Source organism: Pituophis catenifer, unplaced genomic scaffold, assembly GCF_029215685.1.
Source record: "Pituophis catenifer annectens isolate HBS135680 unplaced genomic scaffold, rPitCat1.0.hap2 SCAF_2, whole genome shotgun sequence".
NCBI classification, from domain to species: Eukaryota; Metazoa; Chordata; class Lepidosauria; order Squamata; family Colubridae; genus Pituophis; species Pituophis catenifer.
The window spans coordinates 178,845,169-178,863,471 of record NW_027256882.1 but is presented as its reverse complement, the minus strand read 5'-3'; the positions used below and the strand labels follow the sequence as shown (position 1 = coordinate 178,863,471).

Sequence of the window (18,303 nt, the reverse complement as noted above, 5' to 3'; positions counted from 1 at the left end):
AAACATGAACAGCAACAAAATCCTCAAAGGCAAACTTTCTTATCAGTCCATAATAAAAATCAACTATGTAAATTCACAAAAATAAATAACCACTAGCTTAAAAAATAACTTACAAAAATAAAAACAATACTTTTCCTCTCACCCTTCTCCAATATTTGAACGTCCACAGCTGGGAGAGCTGTGCTCCCAAGGGCACTGAGAAAAATATCTGGGCCTCCAGGGGGCGCTGGACTCTAACCTCCAGCTATTCTAAAGGAACACTGGAGTTAAGATTCTGACACCCTCTGAAGAGCTTCAGAGGTTTCCCTCCAATGAAATAAAGGCACAAATACATGAGCTAAATGGGGAGGACATATCTGGAACAAAGGAATTACAGCAGGGTTTCTCAACCTCAGCATCTTTGTGTGGATTTTAATTCCCAGAATCCCCCCAGCCAGGATAGCTGGGTAGGGAATTTTAGGAGTTGAAATCCAAACATCTTAAAAGTTGCCATGGTTGAAAAACACTATAAGAACCTCTCTCTCTGTGTATCTACGTCAAATGGTTACCAGTTTTTGTTGTCAAGCTCCTTGCACTTGCATCTATTTTTACTACAAATAGGCAAAATCACTATTTTAAAAATAATTCTATTGGCTTTGCCTCTCTGCTGCTACATACATGCCTCACATCATCAGTGCCCTCTTCCCTTTCCTGGTTGCAGAAATCTAAAAAAGTTAGCAAAATGAAGTAATTAAAAACAACCAGTCAGAAATAATGAAGGGAAGGGAGAGAAAAAAAAAGAAATGAAAAATTATTTCTGGAGTGCTTGGGCCAGTCACTACAGCAGCAGGCTACTACCCTCTGCTGGGGCCAACCTGGTTCTACAGTTGTTGTGTGTATTCCCCATCCCCCCTTTTTTTCTTAGTTTTCATTTTATAAAAAATACAATAAAAATAAAAAATGAGTTTTTTTCCATTTTTTTATCCCCACCCCTCCCTCATGAAAACTTCCGTGTGTGTGTCTCTAGGTGAGCTTGCTTTCTTCAGTAGTCCCTTCCCACAGTCATGATGATGTGCCAACTGCTGTACTGTCCGTTCGTCTGTCCTCCCCGTTCTGGGACTCGTGTTGTTCTTCTGTGGCTGTGTAGTAGCTGTTGTCCTCATCTCCAGGACTGCTGTGGTCCTTCTCGGATGGTTCTGAGTCCTCCCCTTCCTCCTCCAGGGTCAATTCAAACTGGAATTTCTCTAGACAGGCCTCCTCATCCTTCTCGGCATCGTCTGGAGGTGGGGAGGGACTCTGGGGGATCATGCTGTGATACCAGTCCCTGTTGTCCTCAAGAGTGTCCAAAATGTCTTGTGCATCAGGGTGGACAAGGTCGGCCCATGTCTCCCACAATGGGTGCACAATATAGTCAATGAATCCTACCTGAAGGAGGAGGAGGAGAAAAGGTTAGATTGACTGGCCCATTCCCACCCAACTATTGAAGAACACCCAGCAAAGGATCACTCGCAAAAGGAGAGAGAGAGAGAGAGAAGAGGGGGAGAGAGAGAGAAAGAGAAAAGAAGAAGAAGAAGAAGAAGAGGAGGAGAAATAGAGGAGAGAGTCACTAAATAATGCCAGCAATGGAAGAAAAAAGTGGATGTGTCCATCCTTCCATTACTGGAGCTTTCATCTGAGTTTCTCAAGTATGATTCAAGAATTTGCCAAATAGAATTTTAGGACGGGTGGATGCAGAAACCTGTTTTTTCCCCCTAAGACTTCCTCCCTACCCAAGAGGTAAATTTGTGTCATGACTGCAAGTATAAAGTGGAATTCATTGTCTGCTCTGACACTTCCAAATTTAGCATTCTTGGGGATCCAAAGCAAGCATCTCAAATGGAGTATTTCCATTGGTTTGGTACTTATCATTCAAAAAGGGTGGATTCCACATCTTCTATTTTATGATCTGAATATTTCCAATCTGCCAACCTGTCTTGATAACTTGGGGGAGTGCGAGAAATCTTAAATTGAGTAAGGCTTTAGAGCAAATTCTGCACATTATGTACACAAATATATCTTTAAATGGTAAAATTAGCATTAATACTATATATTAAATAACCATGTTGTACATACAAAGAAAATGCTTTTGCTCTTCAGAACTACATAAGTATTATTTTAAAATTTCAAAAGCAACAGGATATAGAAGAAGCAGTCCTACAAGAGAAAAGGCAATCTTGGAATTTGGGGCAAATTCTCCCCCCACCCCCAAAGAAACATGATTACATGCATTTTAAAATGCTGCAATCCCCATTCATACCAGAATGGACTTCTGAATAGTGGAGAGTTCTTAAAATATTTTAAAACGGTGTAGAACATCTTTAAATGTAATGTTGGATTTACTCCTCACTTTTGCCCAGTTAAACTTCACAATGCATAACTTTTAACAGCCGAAATAATAAGGGGGGATGGCGTGAAAATATGTATTCCAAGTAAACAAGGCCAGATTTAATCCAAGGAACCATGGAGTGGGAGCTCAGCTTGCTGGTTAAGTGAAGAGTTCAGGATGAATCTTCCTGATTAAAAAAAGGCTCAGTCCAAAAGACCATTTAAGATGCTGTCACGGTGGAGAGCATCAATATCAGCCACTTCTGGTTCATTGATCAAGCTCTGCTACTTTCTTTAGGTACAATTTTTTTGTAAAGGGGGGTGCACAACGGACCCACATAGCATAATCTTCAATAAATTCTTAGTTGCAAGTGTCTTATATAATGAAATTCCCATGTTCCTCTACTGCAACTTTGGGGTGGAGCTGCCTTGTAATGGAGTTAAGGTTTCTATAGCAACCAATACCCACCTCCAGACAAGGCTATTCCTGCTCTGGATGCTGGCAGAAATGAAGAAGTAGGGGGAATAGGAACAGGATCTTTCTTTCTCCTTAACTGAGCTATGATCCCATACAGCTACCACACGTACCTGTGACTTCTCCACAGAGGCTGTGTGCTTGTCACACATAGGGCTGATTTCCATGCCTCGCTCCCGTTCTTTGTCACCCTGCCTGAAGAACTCCTCCATGATCCGGTCTGTCCACTGCCGATACAACTCCAAAGGCTTTGTGGGGTTGCTCAAGTCTGCACAGTGAACCATGTTTCGTAGGACCTGAGGAAATTGGCAAAAAAGCAGGGCCAGTCAGAGGCTTCAGTGTGTGACACCTCTGCCTGCACCGTAGTTCAGAGTATCAAAGCTTTAAAAACTCAGTGCTGTGGGATATGTGTGGATGACTAAAGAGCCTCAGTAGAACATTTCTCTGGCACAGAACCCAATAGGACAGTGATCCCCAACCTTTGTGGCTTGGCAGGCCGGTGGGAAAGAAGAGAACTGGGCTGCACAAGTGGTGGGCCGCTATGAGTGCATGCACAGCTCAACTTGTGCAAGTGGCGGACCAGCGTGCATGCATATGTGTGCACTGTTTAACTTGTGGAAGTTGACCATGTGCGTGTGTGCATGCATGATGGCCTGCTGCTGGCATAAGTTGGCCCACCGCTCACGTGGCACGGTTCCAAATAGGCTATGGTTCAGTAGTGGGCTGTGGCCCAGGGGTTGGAGACCCCTACAATAGGAGAATGGCAAATGAAAAATCCAGGAAAGGAATGGCATGCGCAAACCACCTCAAAAAATTAACTATAGAGTTATCATAATTCATTTCCTGTTTCATTTCAACAGCTAGGAAAAATGCTGTAATATATGGTGTGAATGTAGTTAGCCAGGAGGTTATAGTGTAATCACTGGTAAATTTTTGTGATGCTCAGGCATGTTGTCCGTTGGAACAGAAGCATTTTGAACAAAAGAACACGGTTAAAAATATTAACCTTGACAATATAAAATGTTAAGTGATAGACTGGGATCTCAACCCAAACTACATTTCTTTTGAAGAAACTGCTTAGAGACTGCTTAGGCCAACTTTTTAGAATAGAATAGAATAACAGAGTTGGAAGGGACCTTGGAGGTCTTCTAGTCCACCTCAGGCAGGAAACCCCATACCATTTCAGATAAACTCAATGCCACTTTTGCATCATCCTTACTTAGATTGTCTAGGAAAAGTTTAGCTTCCAGCTGTCTACTTTGTGCATAGCTGATATTTTTTTACTTTCTCTTAATTCAAGGTGTGTGGACCTCACTCACCTGTATTCTATCAGTGTAATTGTCCAGCAAAAGCACCCCTGAGCTGGTCACTTTTTTGGTCTCCACCATTGTCTTCAGATCAGCCAAGAGACTCATGTGTTTGGACATGTCAGTGGCCAAGACCTGTAAAATAATCACTGAAATAAACAAAGATGTAGCTCCTCACTCGTTTCACACCACACATTCATACATGCCTGCCTTCCGACTTGATAAAGACACTTTTATGGATACGATCCTTAGCAAGATTTGGTGAGTCCATAAGCCAGAGGTTGTGGTAGATGAGTTAACTTTGAAATTCTCAATACTTCAAAAACCAATCTAACAAAATCACATGCCATCTCGGGACACAGCCTAGCTCTTGATCTTCAAGGCAAGTTCCTATGTATCATATCTATTTCATGAGAAAACTTCAAGATCCTTAAAAATCACCAGACTCAATATATAATATATTGATTCTTTTAAGTCATTCCATGGTTCCAAGAAAAAGTCCTAGAGGACATAGTTCAGAACCCCCTTTCCAATATTTTGAAAAAAAGAAAAACTGTTCCTATTAGAAACTAGGAAAAAGTGCTAACCAGACAATTTGGAGATTTTGATATTAAACTCACTAGAAATTGCTATGAACAGTTGATTGTCAGGATAAAATAAAAGTAAGCAAGGGGAAAAATCTTCATGGCTTCACCTGGCTATTCTTGGTTAAATGAATTTCTGTACTTAAAAAACAAAGGAAATTTTCTACCTCTCCTTCCTCCCATCTCTTCAAAATGTAGTCCAGAAAGAAATTAGTTTTTAAAAAAATCCTCATATATGTCTTAAAATGATTGATTTAATTTAAAAAAACGATGCACAATGAAGAATACTGAAAGTTTCACTAATAAACTAGAGTACGTTGAACTTTGCAAGACCATAAGAAAATGTATCCAAGAAGAAACAAGTCAGTTTAACGTGAAGCTTGTGAAAAAGACAATTGAAGAAAACAAAGGGATTAATCATTTCTAGAATTCTGCACAGTATCAACATCTCAACAAGTTTGCACTTTATTGTCAGAATTTTTCTTAAAAAAGACGAGGAACCTCTGAAAAGACCAACAGATTAAATTCTTCCAGCATTAAGGGCTCATATACGCACAGGGGCCAGTTAGCTGTTCTCTCTTGGAATTTAATGCAAAACATGTTTTTTTAAAATTAAGGTTTTCTCCCTAAAGGAGAAAAAGCAATTTATTCTAATCTGCTTGGCTTGCCTCTGACATTCTACAGGGCCAATTCTACCTACCTAATTCTAGATTGTTGGCCCATTGCTGACCTTGCAAAGGTAATTGTACCTCTTAATTGGTAAACTCTTCTGCTGCTTTCCTTAAATATCACAACCCAACCCCCATGGATTAGTTGACCCTTTTTGCCTGAGATGTAGGGCTGCTACCTATCCTGTGGCTTTCACACCAACTCACTGAGTTGTCCTTCAGAAAGGAAAAGTTGGAGTGGTTGTGAAACGGGAATGAAGGAGAGATGGGTAGCTGCCCACTTCCATTTAGGGCATCTGAGATTGGTTCTGGTATTATGGAGTAATTATTATGTATTAAAATGAAGTCTCTTTCAGATATCTATCCTGCTAAGAAGGTAGCCATATATCAGTAAAAAGGAGGTCCAGCAGCTTCTGGTCAAGGAGCTCCCCATATGGAAGCTGGTAAGAAAACAGCTAGTTTAACTTAGTTCCCGACTTTTCCAAGATAGCCTCCTTTCCTCCAACTGAGATTTGGCTGTATATACTTTCTTAGGTTAATCTTTCCTGTGTGAATTTTTGAACCTCTGATGCAGCAGCAACACATGTAGAGAGAAGCACAGAAATGGCAGGGAACATACCATATTTTTCACACTATAAGATGCACTGGACCATAAGACGCACATTAGCTTTAGAGGAGAAAAACAAGAAAAAAAATCTGCTTCTGCCTCCCAGCATCCATTCGGTATTCATCTGGCTAGCGTCCTTGCAGCAAACAGCAAACAGCCTGGTCAGCTTCAGCACATTATTGCAGCCCCAGCACGAAGCTCATCAGGGCTCCGCTCCGTTGCGCCCACCGCTGGTCAACTGAGCTGAGCTGCCACTGGGGAACACTGGAACCTTCGCTGCCAAGTAGCTGATTGGCATTTGGATCAGCCTCCTGGAATACAGCCGATCAGCTGTTTAGACAGCGGGGATTGCCTCTGCCAATCGCCGTCCATCCCCGCCGCCAATCCCTGCCATTGCCAATCACCAGCAACGATTGGCGGCAGCAGCAATCCCTGCCACCTAGAACAGCTGATCAGTGATATTTTGGGAGGCCCATCCAACCACCAATCAGCTGCTCAGCAGCAAAGGCTCCAGCATTTCCTGCTGGCAGCAAATGATGGCAGCAATGACAGCCGGTGGCAGCAAATGTCACCGCCGCACCAACCCCCCTCCCCATTGCAATATTTGTTCTATAAGACGCACAGATATTTCCACCTTCTCTTGGGGGGGGGGGGAAGTGCATCTTATAGTGTGAAAAATACGGTAACTATTTTCCTCCAAGAGAAAACCATCCGTTTCCCATGTTACATATGGTCTGCCAGAAATACATTTCTTCCATATAAGGTATCATGCAGACTCTTCAAAGAAGGATTAGGTTTCTCCCAGTAAAGGAGGATGGGACTTCTAATTGGAAATGCTGCAGGAGATAAGAGGCAAGTTTTTCCACAGGAACCAGTCCCACCTCCATCCCAAGCTCACCATGTCAATGACCATCTTGCGCAAGGTCTGTCGCTGTCGCTTGCTCAGGTTCTGGAAAATGTCACAGTTCTCTTCCTGCAGCAGCTTGAAACCCACAGCTAGATGATGGTTCTCCAGAACAGACTCATCGTTGTACATCAATGCTAGCTCTGAATCTGCAAGGAAGGGACATAGACGATGAGAGGGTTATGGAGAATAGGAGGGTTTTATTTGCTCATGGAAGTATGGCCAAAGGTGCTCCAAGCAGCAGACAGAACACATCAAATAATCTCTCTGTCTGTCTAATTAAAAAAGTATCTGAGAGCCTGTTTGGTATAGTGGTTAAGGCATTAGGCTAAAAACCAGGGGACCATGAGTTCTAGTCCCACCTTAAGCACAAAGTCAGCTGGGTGATCTTGAGCCAGTCACTTTTAGGTCTAGGTGGGAGGAAATGACAAACCGCTTCTAAAGTACATTACCAAGAAAACTGCAGGGAAGTCTTTGAAAATGGATATGATTGAATGGAAGGAAAAATAAATAAAAAGCAAGCGAAAAATATAACAGTATAACAGTATATAATTGACAATATTCAATTTTGTGGAGGAAAGGAAGACATTTTTCAATTCCCTTTCTATCTAGCTTAACTTGTATGCAAGCCACATATATCCTGGCCATGTGCCTACATGCACCCACCACTCCTTGGCACTCCCCCCTTGTGCTTATGTTCCATGTGGCCTTCACTCACTGGTGTTGATCAGAAATTGGTTGGAGACACCAGGATGGTCCACATCATGAATGGCAGCAGCGAAGATTGCAGCCAAGATCTCCAGGTCAGTGAAGACAGCCTGTAAAGGAGAAAGGGAATGAATGCCTGGTGCTTCTGCCCTGTTTCATGGAAGAACTCCTGCCAGCAAATAAAAAGGAATTAACGGGGGTTAGAATTTGGATCCCCAAAATATGTGTGTTGTTGCCCTAGATGGTGATCCACTATCGCTCAAAGCAATAGTAGGCACTTTTAAAAGTTCAGCAAGATTCAATGTTTGACAGGCATAATAAAATTTTATAATGGAAGCATAATACCCAGTATTATGGGTATTATAAAGTATAAACTGCTTAGAGAGGACTGTAAAGCACTGAAGTGGTATATACCGTATTTTCGGAGTATAAGACACACTTCCCCCCCCCCAAAGTGGGTGGAAATGTTGTGCATCTTATATAGCAAATGTTACCGAAGCCCCGCCCACCCACCGGCCCCCACCCTTCGGCCTCTGCTTCCTAGCAATTTGCCTCCTTGCAGCAAATAGCAAACAATGTGGTCAGCTTCAGCACAGCCTGATTTAGCACGAGCAGCTGATTGGCAGTTGGATCTGCCTCCCAGAATACCTCCTATCAGCTGTTCCAGGGTGCGGGGATCTCCGCCGCCCATTGGTGCCGTCGCCACCCATCGCTGCTGCCACCTATTGCTGCCTCCGCGCACCCCATTTTCGGTCTCCGCACATCTCGTTTACGGCCTCCGCGCGTCCCATTTACAGCCCATTCCAAGCGGTAGGGATAGGTGGCCGCAATCTGTGCCGCCTGGAATGGACCAAACATGGGATGCACAGAGGCCAAAAATGGGGCATGCAGAGGTGGCGATAGGTGACAGCAGCGATGGGTGGTGCCGGCACCGATGGGCAGCATTGATCCCCACAACCTGGAACAGCTGATAGAAGGTATTCTGGAAGGCAGATCCAACTGCCAATCAGCTGCTCGTGCTAAATCAGGCTGTGCTGAAGCTGACCATGCTGTTTGCTGCAAGGAGGCAAATTACTGGGAGACAGAGGCAGAGACAGATTTTTTTTTTCTTGTTTTCCTCCCCAAAAGCTAGGTGCGTCTTATACTGTGGAGCGTCTTATAGTCCAAAAAATACGGTAAGTCTGAGTGCTATTGCTATAATACAAGTCATAACAATCAGGCAATTGTAAATTAATCTGCCTCCCACTGCTGTTCCAAATGAAACAGGGAAAAGAACAGAAATTCCCCATCTTTTGGGACTGGAAACCAGGCCCTCAGAGAGGCTGAAGCAACAGCGGTGTTGGATCCCCACATTTCCTACTCATAAACTGCAACAGATCAGGACTTACATCCAAGGCTGGTGTAGATAGGAGGACGTGCGTGGATTGAGTGACATCAGCAGCATGAAGACTGTTGTGGTAGGCCACGTCAGCATGGTAGTGGTCTTCTAGTGTCATGATATAAGTGACTAATGTGTCCACAGGGATCTTAAAAGTTTTCAGCAAGTCTCTTTCCTATGGGGAAAGAAGGAAAAGGAAATCAGTGGTTGAAATAGTAAAGCGACAGTTCAGTTTCTTCTATGGAAACTAGTTCCTGAAAAATGAGCACCAGAATCTTTGCCCTCTCCAATTACGGCTGACTCTAGCTCCTAAGCAATAATTATACCAGGAAGCAATGAACAAGAGCTACCTCTACCACCACCATGAATCTAGATCCACCCTTTCCCTGCTTTGAAACCACACGGAATACAGCAGACTTGCTTCCCAGGCATCATTATTACTTTGTGTGTATAAAAGTCATCCCTCCCTCCCATTATATAAGGTGCTGTACATGAATAAAAGCAAAAATAGTCCTGCCATCTCTGCTAACTCTAACCCTGATCCTAACCTCCAGCCAGCTAGTGCTTTAGGAGATTAGTGCAAAGCTAGCACCTTTGCAGATTCATGAAAAAAACAAATTATCTTGAGATAAAACTCTCCAAATGTGTGGCCGCAGATTTTTCAGTACTTTGGCTCTGCTGGCTGGAATAATGGTAGTTTTGGTCTCATCGGGTTGTCAGATTGAACAATTAATGATGAATAGATGAATAACTTTTTGAAGGCACTTTCTCTCTACAGAGAGGACAAGCAGTACTGGTTACACTTGTGATTACATTTTTCCTATAGACTATAGGAAAAGAACCTGGAAGGCCCACACCTCAGAATACAGGGTGATAGATCTCAGAAGCTGCAGCTGAACCTCAAATCAAGGCACAAAATGCTTTCTTTCTTTCATTAAAATGCTTAGGATGCTGCCCACATAATAAATTAGTCCTGTTCATATTGTTGCACATGCCGCTTTTTGACTCATTTCTGTATCCAACTCAATATTTCGTTGAAATAATTTGGAGAGTGAATTTCTTTTTTAAAAAGGTCATGCTCCAAACTGATAGACTGTATAGCATTCTCATGTTTATTCTCAGTAGTACCACTGGACCAAACCAGACAGTGGACTGAGATGTGTGGCTATGTGCATGGCTAGCAGGGGAGAAAATAGTGGCCTCTGCAAACTTTACCTGGAATATTGTATACATGATGCAGCTGAGCGACCGATTGTTGGAATAGTCAGCAACCCGGAAAATGTTAAGGCCCCACTTGTTTAGATATTCCAGTTCCTAGAGGGAGCCACAGGGGAAGAAGTCAGTGAATTTTTGGCACAATGGATGTCAAGATAAAGATCCAGGAGGACAGAGAGAATGGCAGATGAAGAAATCAAACCTACTATATTTTCTTTGCTATGCCACTAGAATCTGAAATGTCATTTCAGATTTGGAACTCAAAGGCCATTCTTCAAGCGTAAGATCAAGAAAACCCACTGGGAAAGTCCATAGCATTTAAGAATGTCATCTAGTGTGAATACTCCATGAGACCATTACATTCAGCCTAAACGTCTGGACATAAAACCAGGCAATGTTTCTTTTATTTTCATTGATCTCGAATGCTGAGATAAAAGAATCATAAACAGTCCAGTTCCAGCACGATTTTCTAAAATATTCCCTTGGCTCAAAAGCAAAACAAGAATCTTTTCTGAAGCAAACAAAAATCAAAAACCTAGATTACATAATACTGTCATCTATCTCAATTTCTCTCAATGGAACACACTTTTCTGATAACCTTTGATTATGTAGTAGTGCATTACCACTTAAGAGCAAATGCTAAAAAATATTTATTCCTTATAATTGTAGCACATGTCTGTTCTGCACCAGATGGACATGATTCAAAGAGTTCCTTTAATTAACAAGTTCTGTCTTGCTTATTCCTGGATTACATTTGAGCAATCAATTCTCAGCTTAATAAAACTAGAAATGAATGAACAATTGTTTCATCTCCTTTTTGTGAAAGATGGAAAGCTAAATCTACAGTTTAAAACATTTCAGATATATTCCAGAATACAAATAATGCATACATTAAAATATACTGATCTTTTCTGAACAAGTCAAGACATTAAGCTAAAAATAAAAGTTAGCTTCATATTTTGGTTTGCTTAGAGAGTATCAACCAGTTTCTTGGCTTGAAGAACATGAGGAACCAAAACAAACATTTCCTGGTTTAATTACTCATTTGTATAGAAAAAGGAACAAAGTAATTTCATTCAACTTATAATGCTTTTTCTCAATAATACAAGGTTTGGTTATCTGGGTATAGTCACTGGCTATCAATACTGATGTAGCCCACAAGAAATAAGGTATAATTTGCTAGTACAAACAGAGTAAAATAAGAAAATGAAGACTTATACACTATGGAAATACAGAGAAAAGGTCAAGATTATTCAAAATTGTTTGGTTCAATTCATAAAATGCAATTTCCTTGAATAAAACTGATTGCTATGTGGCAGTCTATCTTTATTTTTGTATTTAATATTGCAAAAATAATTGGTGTGAATCTAAATAGGTATCATCTAACTATATAACTCATTAGATATGAACAATATCTATAGGAATATGAAAATATAATTAAAACATAGAACATAAAATAATAGGGATGGAAGGACCTTGGAGGTCTTCTAGTCTAACTCCCTGCCCATGGCAGGAGATTCTACACCATTCCAAATTAGTTTACCTAAGACTAAAAGCTAGTTAGCAGTCTAATAACCCTATTGACTTGCCACGTGACAGTATTGATCAGTTTTTTTAAGAGGACATTTAGTGGAAATCGGTGAAGCAGTTATAAAGACTCTAAATTTCTGGAAATAAGTGTTTCTCTTGTTCATGCATAATATTTCTGGATTGCAAGTTTCAAGCCTATACTCTTTTGCTCACCCTGCACTTGGTTTAGAATTCTGATAATATTCGCAGTTTTGGATGTCACTAGCAGTTACAGCGAACTGACTGGGACTGAAAGAACAAAGACAAGAATGGAAGGGATTGTTACTTGTTTATTGAATTATGATTTATTAAGCCAAGAAAGTTATTTCTGAACTGGTCTTTTACAATCATTTCAGGATAACAAGTGAGTATTATGTTGATGGGACCCGATCACGCCCTGGGATTTATCTGGCACCACCTTACTAAAGTCAACTGTACTTGTCTGGCCCAATTATCTCAAGAAGGTCACCTGGCAGCACATTCACTTTGCTGGCTATGAGCACTTAATTCTGTATTTGTTTTTCTGCACATAAGTGTTTGTATTGTTTATTTTTCTGCAGTCATGGTTCTTTCTTTATTTTTGCTCCTTTGTTGTAAACTAGCTCAATTTGTTTAGGATAATCCACAAAAAAATAAATAAAAACAAGTATCTTCTTGTGTTGGAGAAATATGCAAAAAGTTTCAATCCAAATGGAATAGGAATACACTAACTCAGTGATAGCTAAATCTTTTTGTCAAATGTGCTAAAATTATGAGGAAGTGACTCTAGTGAACCAGTTCAATATCCTGTTTGGGGGAAATGCTGCCTCAAAGACAAAACAATCTGAGATTAAAATACCTTAGTATCTCATCAAAGGCAGAAGCTGCCTCTGGAAATCAACCTAAATAAAATGTACTAAGGCTGGCATTTTTCTCAGAGTCTAGAGACTGTTAAAAGTGTGAGCCACAATTTCCAAATCATCTTTTGCAAAGATGGGCACAGACTTCCTTCACTCCCTTCCCTTGTTTTTTTTCATCTTGCTAAATGCTCACCTTACTGAGCAGCTCTTCTTGGTCTGTTTTCACCCCAAAGCGAGGAATGCTGGAATTGGTCAGGCTGGAACTGTGCATGAGTTTCTTGACCCCACTGATCTGGCACATGGGTTGCTGCCGCTTCTTCTTCTCCCGGTCTTTCTGTGTTGGGGATGGGATCTCCACATCGTTCTGCTTGTCTGTGGATGAAAAGAGACTGCATCAGAGAGAGAAATGACAATGGCAAAAAACTGGGAGAGCACTACCTCATCTAAGAAGTAGCCTCTGGACTAAGTGTCAGGATTTGTGACACAAATATTTTATCTCCATCCATCCATCATCCAAATGACATTGCTCCCAGATGGAATTTCATTACTGTCTCAAAGATGCCAAGAATGAAAGCTCAGAATTTATGGAGCAAAAGGAATTTTAACCTAATTCCTGGTAGCTTAAAGTTCCCATAAGTAAATCAGGATACTGCAGGAATGTTGGGACTTCTTAAATGTTAAAACTTCTTAATGCTTATTGAAGTTTTGGGAGGTGCATTTATTGTGTAATTGTCCTACTTTATTTGTCTTTTTAGATTTTTCCTCCGTCTTTGTTGCCCTCATACATTTCCCCCTCTCCCTTATTTTAAAAGTAGAATAGCCTCAGGATATGATTGTTCTTCAAGGTATATGCAGACTCCTGTTTTCTATAATTCAGATATTTAGTTCTGCCTCATCATGAGCTCAGGCTGTTTCAATTTTGCAGTATCCAAAAAAGGACAAGAAAACCATCCAAATGTTTTTTGTGTGTCTTATAAGTACCTACTGGACAGTACCAATAAACTGGGCAGTTAAACAACTATTTTTATTTATTTTTAACTACTTTAATAAAATGGTTATTATTAGCAATAGCAGTAGCATGAAAGGATGCTGATCTGCATGAGCAGTGATATGGTTCAGTTATGTTTTTTATAAATTGTTCTCAACAACGTCATTCTGAGATTCTTTTCTTATATCAGCATACATTCCATCTTCTAGAAGACTTCTGTTTATACACATATAATTAAAGATGTAATAAAAAAAGTGCTCAGAATCGGAATGATACAGCATCTCCCCCTTTCTAATAAACAAACCAGTCAAACAGGATTTATTCATCATTTTAATTCTGTCCCTGACTGTAGTCTTTCATTTTTCCCAGACAAATGAATAGTTGCTATTATTCTTTTAGAGAAAGAAAGGGAGAAATATAATGCTGGCCATTAGGCCAAAGTAGTGGTGAAAACAATCCTGCTCATTCTCCATCCCCTGTAGATACTTCAGGTTCATAAAGATGGAAGGAAAACTGTTCAGTTTAGGTTTCTAGACTGGAAGAGTCAAAGTACAACGTAGAGCAGTTTGGGGGGGAGACTCACCCTCAGGAGTGGAGGGCCTTGTTCCCCCACCTTCTTCTAGGACCGTCTCCAAGGGCAAGAAGTCCCGTGTGGGTGGCACCCACTGGGAGTACGGAGCAGGGGGAGGAGATAGCCTGCCAAGGGGGAGGTGGCGTACACTGGGGGAGCCTAGGGGAGGCAGAAAATGGGGAGGGCGCAGGGTGACAGGGTACTGGGAGGGAGTCGCATCATGACATGGCAGAGCTATGCCCCAATGGTACCTGCGGGAGAAGCAGCGGCACGGGGGCCTCATGGCAGAGTGGAAGGGGCGGGCAACAGGCCCCGGGAGGAAGCAGGGCATAAGCTATGGTACCATTCTAGAGTGCTGGGTTCTGAGTTACTAGGAAGAAGGATTGTGACAACAGAGAATATTCAAGTTAACTGCCATGCAGCCAAACTCTTTCAAATACTGCCCCTAACAGAGTTCCCAATATTTCCATCCTCCCCCCAAATTCACCTGAAAAGGCTTTGGATAACTCTGCAGCCAGCGTTCTACCAAGTTTGGCAAATACAGGGGGAGATCCTTTGCTTACACTAAGATGGTGGTCAGACTCTGGAAGACAACCTATTGAAAGAACTAGCTTTCCTGTGGCAACAAAACAGCTCAAGTACATCTGCAATCTCACCTGTTTCATAAATGATCAAGCAGATTCGAGGGTTTGCCTGGGAGTTTGAGAATCTGGAAGAATAGGCTGCCTCAGTATTGTGGGATGCTATCATCTCAGGGCACCTCTTGCGTTTGAGGCAAGTGAGCATCTGTGCACGTGTATCTTTATGGCTGACGCAAATTTGGAATAAAAAGTTGGGAATAAATTTAGGAGTTCTGACTCCTTTCCTTTCCTCACCTCAACCAACAAGCTCTGCTTCTAGCCCTCAGCCACAAACAACTAGTTACTCTGGCCATTTCCTACCAATCACTCGGTTCTGCTTTGGTGCCACAGCCAAGAATGAAATCCAAATACTCAAGGCAGTTCCCAGGCTGGCCTACCAAACACAACTTCTGCCAACATAGAAACAGTTCCAAAGCCCCAATGCATGGGACCAAGCTAGCTACACTGATATGGGTCCTCCCCATCTGTTCATTATCTGAAAACTCCTCTCTCCACAGCAATTCCATATTGGGAAGATCTCTCATGGGGCGAGGGGTGTGTATGTGAAGTCAACCAGCTAAGTTCAATAATAGGATTTCACTATCTTTTTTTCACCTCTTTTGCACCACTGTGGCCTGGCACTGCCTCATCACATGACATTGGCAGACCATGCCACAGCTGCTCAGGAGGAGCAGGGAGGGTGAATTCTGGCCCCTGCTCAACCGATACTTGGCCTGCGTTTTCAGCCCATGTTCCAGCTCTCACACAAGGCCTCCATTGAAGTGGTAGTTTGCATCAACATTTGCTTAGGGCTGGGTATTTGCATCCGCTGACGTCAATGGGAGGCCTGCTTTGCAGTGGACAGGAGGCACCCAGGAGTTTGTTTCAGATGACTGAAGTTCTTAGCTATTCTGTCTGATTCAGGAAGTCTGCAGCTCTTAGGGGAGACATACATGGCAAGGCCTCTGATTCTGCAAATACTAAGATAATCATGAATGGTTCAGCACACAAATGCGGTACTTATTTCATTTTTATGTAAACACAATGTTTACACATATTTATGGAGATTGGAGGAGAACAACCTGCTTAGATTTGTGCATACAGTACGATGATCTGTGCATAAGAGGATAAAACTGCCTCACAGGCTAATTCTAAACCTTGTTAGGTTTACTTGCAGAGTAAGTCATGTAAAGATTTGCTCTCAAGTAAATATGTTCAAGAATGAAGCTACAGGCAGCATCCTTATGCTCATTTATATGACAGTAAGTCCCACTAATCTGAGTGGAGTTTATTTCAGAGAAAACCTCTTCCACATTGCTTGTATGTCTCTGAATGGAAAAATCATGGCATGATCCAACTGTGAAATCCAGGAACCTAAATTCCTGGACATAATTACGTATCAAATACAAGTTGGAAACTGAAAATTGTGTTGTAGATTCAGATTATCTGATATTAAGCAAAGACCACAAAAAATCACCATCACTTTCTGATTCTAATATTTACATTATGCCTACACCCTTTCTCCAATTGGCGCCTTCCAGAATTCCCAGCCAGTTTCAGCCCCACCCTCAATTTCCTACTGATGCTGATATAATTGCCACAAGTGTGCTTGGGAGGGAGCACTGTATAAGAGTTATCCAAGTGCCCAAATACCTGTGTATTTCTACTATCTTATCAAACATTTACTTAGCTGGTTATTAGGAGAGCAGGTTGAAAGGGGAAGGAGAAACCTGTGAGCACAGTCTTTCTTCTTGCCTAATACCCAGGGATTGGCATTCTGAGACAGGTATAAATGAACCTGTACAGAGCAGCAGAATTTGAATTTAATTCCTCCTGAAAATTGGAGGGAAATCTCCGTGTTCATCAGTGTATGAAGAGGCTGGGGAAGAGCTGTGTCTGTTTGGGCTTCATCACATGAATATGCCTGGTGCTATCTATCCCTTCCCCAATACTGCTTTAGCAGTGGAAGAGGAAGGACTCTATTGTAGTAACAATCTGCAGTTAGTCTCTGCTCGGTTTTTCCCTCAGTGGGCTTTCTTCTTTTCAAATGACTTCAGCCAATCAGATTTGGCTGTAAGATGACATCAATAAGGGCAAACAAAGCCAAATCTTTGCCCTCAGTTTAAACTGGCGAAGGGAGGAGTGGGAATCTCCCTGTTGCCAAGGCAACTGTGCTACCTCAGCACTTGGGATGCTCCTTGTCTACAGCACTTCACATACTGCGGAGAGCGTCACAGAAGCACACCTGCCTGTAAATGTTCTCTGTTCTCATGATATTACTTTCGATGGGACGTGCATTGGAACACGCAACCTCAGGCACATTTGCATAGGATGAGTCATGAGGAAACAAACTGCACTGGGGCTAGGGACCATCACTTATTCCTCCCACGGTGAATATTTTTGTCCTTGTCCAAACTGTTCCTCCCAACCTCTGAGATGGAGGACTTTTGGGATATGCACGAAGAAACAATATGTGGAACCAAACTCCTATTTTGGCTTAACTCTAAGGAAATAATAAAATAACAGCCGAGAATGGAAGACAGATAGGTTTCAGAGACTCATTCATTGTTAGATGTGGAAGAACATATAAGATTTAGTAATTATGTTTTTCTTATTATACTCCAGATAAATTATCAACGTTAAAGAACTATAGACATTGCCATCAGTGTTTATAACAATAGAGTATATTACATTCCTGCTTTGGAAGAGTGTATTTGCTTTAATGAGAAAAATGACTACAATTTTTTAAGTGCAATGAATTAAAAAAACATTTATATTTATCCAACAAAAGGTTGAATCTTCATAGAACCTTTACCAATCATAAATAGGTTTATGTTATTTCAAAATTAGGTATTGATGCAATTCCTTATTTAACTTATTTATTCATATGATTTTTTTCTTTGGGGAATAGTTTATGAAACTGTGAGAGTCAAACTACCCTGTTTCCCCCAAAATAGATCATCCCCTGATAATAAGCCCAATTGGGCTTTTGAGTGCATGGCAATAAGGCCAACGCTTATTTCAGGGTTCAAAAAAATATAAGACAGGGTCTTATTTTCGGGGAAACACGGTATATCACTTTGAGCAATAAGAAGAAAGGTTAATGCCAATTACGTTCTTTATATCTTGTTCTGCCTTACTGTACAAAAACTTGTGAACCCTAAAAAGAATGTTTCCTTTTTTAGCAAACTGCCTGATTGTATTTGATTGAAAAATAATGTAGAATAGATACTGATACCACTATTGCATAATATTTTTTAAAAGAATGTACATGGGTTATAGGTGCAGTAGGGTTATGGCAATGTTAAAAACACACTTCCATACACTCACCCAAAAAGGTGTTGGAAATGTACTCAGACACCTGGTTTCCAGAACGGCTCATTTCAGAGAGGTGGGTTAATTCACGGTTCAGCATTCTTTTGAACTATTAGAGACACACAAAAAGAGAATGAAATAATTAATAAATATTTTCTGTCCATGCCCTGGTAAGAATGGAAGTGCATGACTGTATACTTCTTCTTGAATAA

The 18,303-nt window shown here is 41.3% G+C and overlaps 1 protein-coding gene across 4 annotated transcripts in view; it reads right to left on the bottom strand.

Moving 5' to 3' along the window:
- Window positions 1-523: 523 nt before the first annotated feature.
- PDE4A (phosphodiesterase 4A) overlaps window positions 524-18,303 on the bottom strand; it is a 299,986-nt gene continuing 282,206 nt past the window's right edge. For all 4 annotated transcript variants that reach the window (XM_070935225.1, XM_070935226.1, XM_070935227.1 and 1 more), the window contains 9 exons: window positions 18,107-18,200; window positions 12,791-12,969; window positions 10,190-10,288; window positions 8,985-9,149; window positions 7,607-7,706; window positions 6,883-7,037; window positions 4,138-4,260; window positions 2,932-3,114; window positions 524-1,404 (listed from right to left, as the gene is read on the bottom strand). In XM_070935225.1, coding sequence (XP_070791326.1) covers window positions 1,042-1,404; window positions 2,932-3,114; window positions 4,138-4,260; window positions 6,883-7,037; window positions 7,607-7,706; window positions 8,985-9,149; window positions 10,190-10,288; window positions 12,791-12,969; window positions 18,107-18,200 — 1,461 coding nt within the window. In that variant the 3' untranslated portion in view covers window positions 524-1,041. The remainder of the gene's footprint in view (window positions 1,405-2,931; window positions 3,115-4,137; window positions 4,261-6,882; window positions 7,038-7,606; window positions 7,707-8,984; window positions 9,150-10,189; window positions 10,289-12,790; window positions 12,970-18,106; window positions 18,201-18,303) is intronic.